Here is a 12071-nt window from a genome sequence, read left to right on the forward strand (position 1 = left end):
AAAGATTCTTAAAATTGAGGGTGACGGGATAACAAAACTAGCTCTGCCGTTACAGAAGGAACGGAGAGACCTCCTCAACTCTGATCCCGATCTTCTGATAGTGATTCCGGAGAACGAGGAGGAATAAAAGCTGTAACAACCCTCTTTCACAGAGCCATCAGCTCACAGAACCGTTAAGGTTGGAAAAGAGCTCAGAGACCACCACACCCGCCGGGGGCCCACCACAGCCGCGCCCGCCACCGAGCAGCGCGCAGGCGCCGCCCCCGGCCCAGGCCCCGCCGCGAGGGCGTGGCGCCGCGGATGGACGCGCCGGGAGGGGCGGGGCCATACAGGGAGGGGCGGGGCCGTGAGGGGGCGGGGCCACGCGGCGGAGCGTCGGAGCCGTGAGGGGAGGGGGAAGGAAGACACCGGGTACGGAGCCGCCGCCGCTCCCCTCCATCAGGTAACCGGGGCCGGGGGCACTGCCGCGAGCTGTTCGGGGAGGCCGGGGCGGGCGGCCGCGGAGGCGGCGGCGGTGCTCGGTGAGGGCCCCGACCGAGCGGCACCGGCCCAGCCTGTTCCGCCACAAAGCACCGGGCCCCGTTCCCGGCCCTCCGGCCGAGGCCGGCACCGAGCACCTCTCCGCTGCGGCCACAACTTTCTGCCCGACCCGGCCGCCGGTTCCGCTTCTCTCCCTTCCGTGTCGGGGCGGCGGCGGCAACTTTCCGGGGCCGGTTCCTGCCCTTCGCCTCGTCGGCCGGCCCCTCGGCGGGGCCTCCCGTCAGCTGTTCGCTCCGTTTGTTGTCAAGCTGCCTGCGCTGCCGGCAGCGCCCGGCGGCGGCGCCGGGGGCCGAGCCGGCGGCGATTGGCTACGCGCCGTCACGTGACGCCGCGCGGCCGGGCCCGCCCCCGCGAGGGGCTTTGTGTGCAGCGGGGGCAACGACCGCCGCGCGCGGCCGCACGGCGCACGCGTGGGCTTCCCGCCGCCCCCTGCCCCGCCATTTGCCCCCGAGGGCGCTGAGGGGAGCGGGGCTGGTGTGCGGAGGGTTGTTCCAGCGGCGCCTGGCATCGCGTAGGCTGGGTTTTTCCTGCCAAAGTGTGTGTGTGAGGGGGGGGGCTAGCGTGTTTGGGAAGCGCTTTGTGGCTCTGGAAAGTGCTGTGGTCAAAGAATTAGGGAGCGTGAAGGCTGCCATCCGCCTGCCGTGCGGGGCACCCCCAGCGGTGGTGGCACATGTCACATTGTGATGCCCTTAACCTGTGGGCTCAGGGCACCTGGTGCTGCCGGTTCGGCTGTGTGCCTGTAGGCACTCACAATAAACCTAAAGTCACCACCATCCTGCGGTGCGTGGGCTTGTTCTGGATAGCCAAAGTCAAGTGATGCTTGTGACAAACTCTCAGCTTTTAAGCAGTGCTCTAATTTTAGTCCTTCAGGATATTGTTTGAAGCCTTCTGTCATCTGCTACTTTCACTTCTCTGGCTGTTGAAGTATATAGCTTCAAGAATGCGGGTCGGATCATTGATAGGTGGTTTTTAATACTAATGGTGAGTAGGTTTCAGGTGAAGCTGGCGTGAATGGGAGAGGAAACTGCACCTTAAAGCCCAGTAGAGAAGGCAACAACAACAGACCAGATTTGTCACTTGTCATCTGACAGGCTAGCTGCACATCTATATATTTATATTTTTAGCTTTCCCACTGCTGGTAGTCATCACAAGTTCGAGTAGTGTTGTCCAAGCTTAGGTCATTGGTTCATGTTTGTTTACTATCATTTGACCTGTGTTGAAATCTTGAGTTGCTCGGCTTTTGCTGAGTTATACAACCTCCTTAGGAAAGGCTTAACTTAAAAAAAAATTATGTTGTAAAACATATAAATGTATTGCCTGTACATTATCAATATTTGATGGCAAGGCTGTCTTCATTTCAGAGCCTTTACCTGCACTTCTTAGGGGGTGTGAGAATTTGTTGGTGGGATGCCCTTGAAGTAATGACAACCTTTCAGCCAGCGGATCTAGTTTGGGTGGTTGTTGTCTTCTCACCATTGAATGCTTGTGTATTTTATTTTTTTGTATGACTCATTTTAAGCATTTCTGTCTTCTGGTGAAGATTTGTGCCACGCTGAAACTAAGCATTATGAAAACATCTGAATTAGTTGGATTTTCTGAAAGTTGCGGAATAGATGATTGACAAAAAGTTGTTTTGTATACCTGCTGTAAAAGTAAATTTATTACAAAACCAGAAGATAGAAATTTCTTAAAACATTTGAGGAATTAAGAGAGAAGGTAACCAGGAAACAAGAAGACAGAAATTGTTACTAATTTTGGGCCCTGTGTAGTGGGGAAGAAGCTTGGTCTGAGTCTGATAGCACTTGTAAAATAATAATACTTTTGTGATGATGTAAGTTACTGTGGGGGAGACGCTGGGGGTACGGGGGCTGTGTTAGGAACCAGCGCCCATCTGTGTGCCTCTGCTATCTGTAAACTTGAAACAAAACCCTGTCTTAGTGTTTGCATACACCAGCATCGCGTATGTTAGTGTATTTAAGTGCAGTGTCTGCGTGAGAAGCTTTGTCTTTACCTGAACAAGCCAGTTTGCAATAGAAAATTACACTGCTGTCGCTTGCCCAAACGCAGTTTCATGGGGCAAGGCACCTTGTTGCAGGTGGGTGTTGCACACTGTACCTGGGCACGTTCATTATGTTGTCAAAGCCTCTTTGGTAGTAGGACTGTTAACTTCCTTGTACAGTTTTCTAGAGTCGGAAGACGGTTTTAATGAATGTAGCATACTGTTCAAGTTTGCTTCTCTTACTTTGCTTTTGGCTACACGTGGTGCTTTCTGATAATGAGTTCTGCATATAGGCAGAGGCCGGAGGCTGGGCCCTGCTTGATTTAACAGTCACAAAAGTTATATTGGAGGACTGCCAATTCTCAGACCTGCTGGGAGACTGTTTTCACGTGCACCCTCACTTGTGAGCAGCAGAAACCTGTGAAGGTAAGAAACAGGTTTTATTTTTTTTTTCCCTTTCCAAGTGATTCTTTTAGGTGCAGTCTTGTGTAGCTGTGCTAAGTATTCTTTTTCCTCTTTTGTTCGTCTTTGAGATGAGAAGAGGAAGCTTAAGGCCTGTTCCTGAGTTGAGAAGATGAAGTTTAAGCCTGGTTCCAGAGTAAGTACCTCTTCAGAAGGTTTTAATGTGCCTAGGGGAATGCCTCATCATTCCTCAAGGAGGGTAGAGTGCTTGTTGGCTCACCATACAAAGGTAAATGATTTTAGTTAGAGAAATGGGGAAAGAGAGGCTGTCGTAGCTTTGTATAACTAGCAGCTGTTTTCTGTTGCAGATCTGAGATGCAGTAGATGGTGCTGAAGCAGCACTGAGGCTTCTGCAATATCTTCAGTCCAGTGCGTGCCTGCTGGCTCTCCCAAACACTGATGGTCCCGTGTCTTCAAGAGATGTGCTCTGAGATGAGAAAACACCGACTGTTAGTTTTTAAAATGTTAATAAAAAGCTCTTTCCATTACCTCTTTATTATTTATGAAGGTGTTCAGGTTAGGCACTACAAACACCAGCCACGTAGTGCTTTCAGTGTTTGGAGCTCTGCGTGCAGATAGTGGTGAAATTTTAGTTGTCAAATGTCAGCTCTTTGACAGCTGTTGCTCAGTGTTGTCAAAATCAACACTTAAAGACAGGTGGAAGTGCAGGAGCACGCTGCACTGGGAATGCATATAGCACACAGCCACAGTGCTCGTGTTTCCTGTTTGTCCATGCACTTACAGGGAGAAGCACGCGGGCAGGGGATGTTTTACGTTATGACTAAGGATATGTATCAAGGTTTGTGCCGTCACAGCAGTGCCCTGTCAGCAAGCCTTACTAGCTAGGCAAGACTATCTGTCACTCTGAGCCTTCTCCTAAAGGTGCTCTCAAGGGTGCAGGTTGATGGTGGTGTTCTGAGCGCTGCATCAGGACACAGTGGCACCTGCTGTCACTTCATAGAAGTACCTGCCTCTTTGAACTTTGTGGATTTGGCAGGTGGTAATGTAAAAAGTAAATGAGTCTGCTGCTTTTGTTTTGGATCCATTAATTTAACATTATGGCTTCTCTTTGGTAATTTGTATGAGGGCAGAATGACAATGACTTCATTGTGGACATGTATCCAATGAAGAATGTTTAACTGGATTTTAAAGAAGCAAACATAGGCCAAAAAATGTCTGTTCTTTCTTCACCCTTTCGTTATATAAGCAACTGAAATTCCTGTCTACTGCTCTTGCAAATTCTGCTGCTTAGCATAATGGCATCGGTGTGATATGGTAGTGTTGCTTTCTGGGGTTGTGAATGGCAGTGGGAGTTGGCTAGCTCTGTGCACGTGGATGTTATTTTCACTATTTGTAAATATAAAGTGCGGATGAGTGGGTAAGTGCACTTGCCTGGGTGTTTGCTCTTAACCTGATTGGAGGAACTCAAGCTTTAATGTTTCATAATTCTTTGCTTTTTCCTTTGTTTTAAGAGAGCCTTCCACTGCCTATAGTGGTTTTTTTTTCAAATCATTAATGTATGTATAAACCTAAATAGATGCCCACACCTTTTATATGGAAAGTGAAAACTGTATGAAAAAGGCAATCACACTTCTCTTGGGTGACTTTGTACACAGCTCTTCTGTATATAACGTATATGAGTCCCAGTTCCATTTTCAATAGGGTTCCATGCGCTCCATTTCCATTTTCCCAACTGAAAATTGCATTCCTTTGTTCAGTTGTGCTTTTGCTGGTTTTTTTTTCAGTATATAGGAAGTAGCTGCCACAGAATTCAGGAACCTTACGTAAGGGGAGAGCAGCATACTCATCATGTTACCTTCTTCACTGGTGTTACAAGTGAATACTGTTACGTTTTTAGCTTGGCAGAATAAAGAAAAAGCGGGGGGAAATGAGCCCGAGTTAAAATTCTCTAAATTATATGGGAGGAAAAAGCAGTTCCTTGTTAGTTCACTTTAAAAGTTCATGATCAAATGCAGCACTGGAGGCTGCCTCGCTAGCAGTCATTTTCTAACCTTTCTACCTCTTACAGCTGTGAGCAGTAATGGAGAGAGTAATGCAAGGTGACTAGTCTTCAGCTGGATCCTTATCAGGTCACTGTAATTCTGTAACAATCAAGATGGAGAACTAATTAGAGGGTTTCTAGGCTGATAGCTGTTTAAACGAAATCTGCAGAGGGGCAGATAAGTCCAGCGGTTATTTGAAATGTTAAAATTAAATGTTAAAATTAATTTCTGAGCGTGTTTCTATGAGACCGCTTTGTTGTAATGCAGATTATAGAGGTTCATTTTCTAAACTTTGACACGTTTATCTTTTCAAAAAGACGTGTTATCATTCGGATGCAGTGTACCCTGGAGAGCGTTCTTCCAGTACTGGTTGGTCTGTTGCATTCTGCTGTAACTTCAGCAGGAATTCACAGAATCGTAGAATGGCCTGGGTTGAAAAGGACCTCAAAGATCATTGAGTTTCAACCCCCATGCTGTGTGCAGGGTCCCCAACCACTAAACCAGGCTGCCCAGAGCCACGTCCAGCCTGGCCTTGAATGCCTCCAGGGATGGGGCATCCACAACCTCCTTGGGCAACCTGTTCTAGTGCGTCACCACCCCCTGTGTGAAAACCTTCCCTCAGCCTTGTGCTACCATGGGGTGTATCTCGCTTTGTCTTTCTGTTAGGACCCTTGTCCCAGTGGAAGCTTCTTTATCATTTTGTTCCTTGATGAGGTATCTTTCAGCTCCTTGGAGTGACACAAATCATTGTGGGTTTTAGAGCTTGTATTCCTAGGCAAGTTTTACCAGAGTCTTTGGATATATTTACTTAAATGTTTATTTAAATGTTTGGACTTTTAAGGACTCAGCACTTCTGTGCATTCACAATGCCATATTGAAAAGTAGTATAAGGTTTGGACTTGTTATTTACTTGCACTTGCTCACTATTCTGAAGTATTCACGTTTTGTTCTCAGTGTCTTTAAGTTACTGTTTTCTGGGTGCAGTAACATACCCTATGGGTTTGGATGTGTGATGTCTTTGCATTTTTAACTGTTCAGGTATACGTTTTTCAAATTATCACGATCTGCTAGATTCATCTGTGTAACAGATCTGGTTTTGTCACTTAGCGACCTTAGGGCCTGTGTTGTTCTTGGTAAAAGATAGGCATGGTTTTGTATTTGTTTTATTTTAGCTTCTGAAAATACTGGCAAGGGTTACCGTTGCGTTTACCCTAGGAAAAAAGCACCTCTTTGGATGCTGCTTCCACTTCTGTGGTAACTTCTGATCAATTAATTCTTTTTAATCCACAACAAGATCAGCTTAGAGATAATGATTCCCAGAATTAGTAGGAATGGTACGGGGAGTTAGGCCCAGGGCCTTATGGGCGCATCTGTCACAGCTGCTCTTCTTGCTTGTATTTGTGGTTTCTTCTGGCTGGAGACTTTGATACTTGAGAAGGATCAGAGACAGTCACACTTATTGTCTGTTCATTTTGTTCCATGGTGCCACTGTTCAAATTTCTGCTTCTCTTTTTCTCTCCCTTGCTGTGAAAGATAAAGGCATGTTAGAAAAGCATAATAGTTAGAGAAATGCAAGTTCAACACTGTGTTTTGAGTGGAGTCCCAAGGAGTTGCACCCCTGTGCTCACATGCATGTCTAAAATATTTTATCAAACTTAAAACCTGTTACATTTGTTGCTCTAAGAACAGTGGGTATTGCATCACCCCTAAAGGAAAGTGTCACTCTGTTGCTTTGAATGTTCATGTATCCTTCTGATGAGATACAGAATGCTAACCCCTTAAACTTGAAATGGATTTCGTTTAGGTATTTGTGCTTCCCGGGGCGTATGGCATAAAACATTTAACTTGATGGGCACATCTGATGAATTTCCCAATGAACGGCGCTTTGTTTCCTGCTCTGAAATGTAAAACCCCAAAGGTGTTCCTATTGCAGCGTGTCACATGTACTTACACCGTTCTTTTTATGCGCAGCCATACCAAGTCCTGTTTTCTGATTCCACATCTGAAGCACAAGTGGGGGCATATTTAACTTGTTTAGTCCTAAAACTTCCATGCAGTTGAAATGAAAAGAACGTCTTCATTGAATTCCTTTATCGTGTTATCTCATCCTTCGTTGTTTGTTTTTGACTGATGAGTTGCTGAGGTGCTTTAATTTTCGCTGCCTACAAAGGTCTGCAGATCTGTGTTACTCACTTTCCAACCTCCTTTCTCTGATCAGAGGAGTTGCTCAGATATTTCAGTGATGACACTTTGGAAAGAGCCTGGGTAAATGGCAGTGTTTTGTGTTTAGATTAGGCAGCTTTAAATGTTTGTTCCTAAAGCTGCCTGGTGTAAAGCGGTAAGTACAGGAGCCCAGTCTGCTACAGCAGGAGACGAAAGCATCCTGGATGGTGGTAATGTGTGGCTGCATATGACAAATATGCAAAGCATAGGAGAAATGTATTTATAAAAGATGGGGGGGAGTGATTTGGGATGATTACACTATAATTGTTTTGGTGACTCAACGTACTTGTCTGTGCTTCATTTCCCAGTGCTGACTAAGGTGGGTGAGTAGTTGGGGACGTGTACTGGAATGGAATTTCAGCATCCTATTAGAGGAAAAGAAAGCAGGGAATAAGTAGAAGCTTTTTGTTTTAAGAACTGTACGGTCCAGTAGGAGACGGGGCTGCAAACATCTGCACTGTATCTAAAGGGTTTCGGTTCATATTTTCCTTATTTAATGTAATTAGTTTGTATCTGTGTGTGCTGTCTTACTGGTAAGATGGTCTCTTGTAGGAAAGAGCTTATTGTTTTGGTTAAGTTTGATATTTCTTAACTTGGTGAGAAAGCATGGAGGCAGTCCGTAGTTCTGATGTGCAGAATATTCAGCAATGTGTGTGGGACTTCTTCTGGTTTTCTTTGCTGCATTGCTTTCTTTAAAACTACACGATCTTTCTTTTTGCTTTCAGGTCTTGACTATTAACTTACGTAAGCTCTAAAAATGGGAAGAATTTTTCTGGATCACATTGGTGGCACTCGCCTGTTCTCCTGTGCAAACTGCGACACCATTCTGACCAATCGCTCGGAGCTCATCTCCACTCGCTTTACAGGGGCCACAGGAAGAGCTTTTCTTTTTAACAAGGTTGGTAAGAAGCTGAGGGTGAAGTGCTGTTTGCTTTTGAGAAATGACTCGCTGGGAAATGTGTCTGTCGTCAAAAGTTAAAAACTTCTTGGCTGGCGTCTCATGTGATTGCCGTTTAAACTTTTTATTTTGTTCTCTTTCATTGTAGTTGAAGTCCGATTTGGCACTGGCTGTTAATGGCTAGCTATCCAAATTAGTTAGCAATGCTAGAAGATTAAAAAGAGGATTGTGAATACGGTGGCATCGTGCCAAAAGTTCTGTAATGTGAACCTCAAACTCACTATTAGAGTTTCAAAGGCATTTGGTCCTTTACTTGGTTTAAAAGAAAAGAAATCTGGATTATAATTTAAATGCATCTTAGAAGCAAAAAATAACAGTATTTTGGCAACGTTAGGTAACAGTCATCTCTTTTACAGGCAATAATGCTTGGGTTTAATATTTTTTATTTGATCAGCTTTAATTGAAATCAGCTGACTGAAATATGGAAAGCGTAACTCTTGAGTGAATTGTAGCATTATTTATTAACCCTTCCATGTATACACGTTCATTAGAATCGTTGAGAATCAGTGATCTTAGTTTGCTTTCTCACAGAGTTCCTGGTCACGCAGCCCTTGGTGTGTTTTGTTTTTGCTGAAAGCCAGTTAGCCACTGGCCCTTGGCACAGCCAGTAGGGGTGTCAGTAATGTCTTCAATGTGCTCGGCCTGGTATTTCTGGTATTTGCTGACTCCAGTCAGTAGTGTGTATATGTAAGTGAAAGGCTGTATATGACGGGGCCCTGGACTACCTCCTCTAGTGCTTGATCTAGCAACTGGCAACCTTGCCTGTGGCAGGGGGGTTGGAACTTGATGATCCTTGGCGTCTCTTCCAACCCAAGCCGTTCTGTGATCTAAAGCAGAGGGAGCAGGTACAGTCAGGTGGAAAATCTAAAAAGCAGTGCAGCCCTGTATTTTAGAGTCCTGCTGTGTGTTGTCAGTTTGGATGTAGCTCGGACATACCTCTTCAGTGAAAGACACATCCTGCCTCTGTGGTGCTGCTGCTTAAGCAAGTTAAAAGCATATTTTAAACTTCCTAGATAGCGTGCTCACACAAAAAAGTACAGTGCCTATATCCTCAGCCACAGAGCCTTTCTTTTTCTTAGAGGATAATTTCAAAAGCATCCCAAGACTTTTAAGAAGCGTGCCTTAGTATTTTAATTCTGATTTGTGGAAATAAGTGGTGACATCAGTTACTACAAATAGTGTAGATGTAGTGCATGTGGTTCAATCTGTTAGTTGAGTTTACTAGGGCCTTCTCACCCAAAGCTGAACACGGTACTCTGCACTCTTGGACTTGTTATGAAATAATTTCATGCCTGTCAGTTAAGCAGTGGTGGTTAAACACCCTTGTGAAATGCATCTTCCAAAGGCAGGAGATCTTAAAAGCTGCAGACTATTACATTTGAGCTTCCGAGTGCCGCAAACTTTTAAAGCGCTGAGAGTCACGCTTATTGTTTTCAAGCTTCACTCCAGGCAGACTAATTCTTTCTATTCCTTATCCTCTGTACGTTTGTATCAGGTGGTAAATCTGCAATACAGTGAAGTTCAGGATCGGGTCATGCTCACTGGCCGCCACATGGTTCGAGACGTGAGCTGCAAGAACTGCAACAGCAAACTGGGCTGGATCTATGAATTTGCCACTGAAGACAGCCAGCGCTACAAGGAGGGCCGTGTTATCCTGGAAAGAGCTTTGGTCCGAGAGAGCGAAGGATTTGAGGAGCATGTTCCATCTGACAATTCCTGAAGAGGCTTGAATCTTCTGTGAGGTTCTCTTCATTTGAAACTTAAAGTAATAAAATCAACAAAAAAATCTGCTTACATACACTGTCACCTTAGCATCAGAGTCGGATTCATGGACTACAGAGTGGGAAAGATTGTGAGAGTATTTCAGATGGAACCTTCCTCCCTTTGTTCCTTTATATTTTACTTTCCCTCCAGCAGCTGTTTGTAGAAAGATTGTTTTGCAGTTGCTGTAAGTTTTTCTCTCTTGCATTTACATCTGTTAGATCTGAGACAGTATCTGCAGATACGGTGAGCTAAAAGGAAAATGTTGGGAGAATTTTTCTTTTGTTAGAGAGAGATCAATGGTTGTTTTCTTTTTTTTAGTTTGCACAAACTGATGTCAGCATAAAGTTATTTTAAAATTACAGGTGTTTTTTTAAAAAGTATATTCCAATTTTTGGCATAAGATTTTAGCTACTTTTCTTTTCTACTCGATCTTTTCACCTGATTTGCTAGCAAAAGTAAAGAGATCCGAATTTGTGCCGAGTGCTAAAGGTTCAGTGTTGGTACAGCTTGGGCTGGCCCTTGTGCCATATTCTTGTTGAGGTTGATTGGTAGCACAGAGCCCATTATTTCTTGTCATTCTTGACCCAAAGATGTCACCATTCCTTGTTTATTTGTGAAGTCCTGGTCACCATGTAAACTGGTGTCGATTGGAAACTCTTCTTGAAATCGGGCAAAACTGCTTGGCTTTCTTTTTTTTTTTTAATTTTAACAGGTGTAACTTATACCCATAACAATAATAATATAGTAGTTGTCTGTTTAGTCTTGCGTTGCTTACAAAACGAAAGCTGTGTTTGTAATGATAAGGATCCACTGAGAAACTCCTGTTTGGGCAGTAAATTTTTTGTTTCTCTACTAATCTCATTAAGTAGACGGGCAATTGCAAACCTTAATTCTTCAAGTGGCTTTCTTCAAACCCAGAACTTCCTCTGTTAAACACAGCTGCTGTGTAAAAGGAGAAGGCTGCCAGCATGTTTGTTCATGCATCGAGTTATACAATCTGCATCTTGTGAAAAGATTAACTGAACAGCTTGTTTTCAAATGCCGCTTCTGGTGGTGAAACTCTTTCAACTTAGTTGAACTTTTTCATTGTGGTGTTAACGTTTTTATCTTTCTGGGCAGCAGTACATGTCGCCTGGTAGTAACTAGTGACTTGGGTTCCTGCTTTCTTGTAGAGGTCAGCTCTGTTTAAAACAGTGATCTTGCTTGCCTGGTAGCAAAAATGCTCTTCATTAACTTAGCTCAAGGGTGCCCAAACACTTTTGTTGTCTTAAGCCATAAGTTGAGATCTCAAGGGCTGCAATTATTCTGAATGTTAGATATGTATGATTCGTTATCAAAGATACGTGTCTTTTTTTTCCTCATACTGGGTAAGTTGTGGTCAAAGTGAAAGAGATTGCCCACGGGTGTACAAGGAGAAACAGACAGATCCGGCCTCTGACCTTTCAGTGTAACTTCTTCACTAGCTGCAGCTCCATATCTGAAACTAAAATGTGGAGGCTGACTATGCAGAGTATTTTTCTTAATTTTTTTTTTGGTTGCTTAGTGGCAGTTTGGACACCCCTGACTTGAATTTGCTGCCTATTTGATGTAAAAGTAGCTTTATTATAGAAATATCTTATAGAAGGAAAACAGAGTAGATCACATACCAGAGCTGTGCTTGAATCAAGCTGCTTAAACAGTAGTGTACTTGTGCCTCAAATCAGTTTTTGCACTGAGTACAGTAGTACCCCATTATCTTGGATTTTTTTTTCTGTCTTTCACAAACCCCAGAAGTCCCATTAGCATGGTTCTCTGCAGTACTTTTCTTGTACTTCTGACATTACAGTACAATAAAGTATGTTTTGTCCTGAATTGGTATTTGCTATTCTTTTTCAGTTGTTTTATTTTCACGGAGTCTGTCAAATGAATGTTATAGCCTGTCTTCCTTTCCCCTGATTGATTAAATAATTGAGTTTCTACAGCATGGTGAGAAGCTATAGATGAGCATCTGTCTGAAGGGGTGGCAAAAGAGCATATGGCTGGGTTTTGAAAGTGCTAAGTAGAGCTTCAAGCGTATCATTTGGACACTAGAAAGCCTTCAGTTTACTCCTGTTAAAGAAAAAATAAGGGAAATTTGTCATTT

General features: G+C 44.0%; 1 protein-coding gene across 3 annotated transcripts; it reads left to right on the forward strand.

Annotated features, from left to right (window-relative positions):
- On the forward strand, positions 339-11800 carry YPEL5 (yippee like 5). Of its 3 annotated transcripts, XM_021391416.1 has the most exons (6): positions 348-442; positions 2833-2965; positions 3073-3137; positions 3310-3450; positions 7953-8125; positions 9681-11800. In XM_021391416.1, the coding sequence occupies exons 5-6, from the start codon at positions 7985-7987 to the stop codon at positions 9903-9905; spliced, it is 366 nt and encodes a 121-aa protein (XP_021247091.1). In that variant the 5' UTR covers positions 348-442; positions 2833-2965; positions 3073-3137; positions 3310-3450; positions 7953-7984; the 3' UTR covers positions 9906-11800. The 3 variants fall into 3 exon arrangements, with proteins under 3 accessions (XP_021247090.1, XP_021247091.1, XP_021247093.1); XM_021391418.1 differs by lacking the exons at positions 348-442; positions 2833-2965 and having other exon boundaries at positions 3025-3137; XM_021391415.1 differs by lacking the exons at positions 2833-2965; positions 3073-3137; positions 3310-3450 and having other exon boundaries at positions 339-442.

The sequence above is a fragment of the Numida meleagris genome, chromosome 3, assembly GCF_002078875.1.
Source record: "Numida meleagris isolate 19003 breed g44 Domestic line chromosome 3, NumMel1.0, whole genome shotgun sequence".
Taxonomy (NCBI): Eukaryota; Metazoa; Chordata; class Aves; order Galliformes; family Numididae; genus Numida; species Numida meleagris.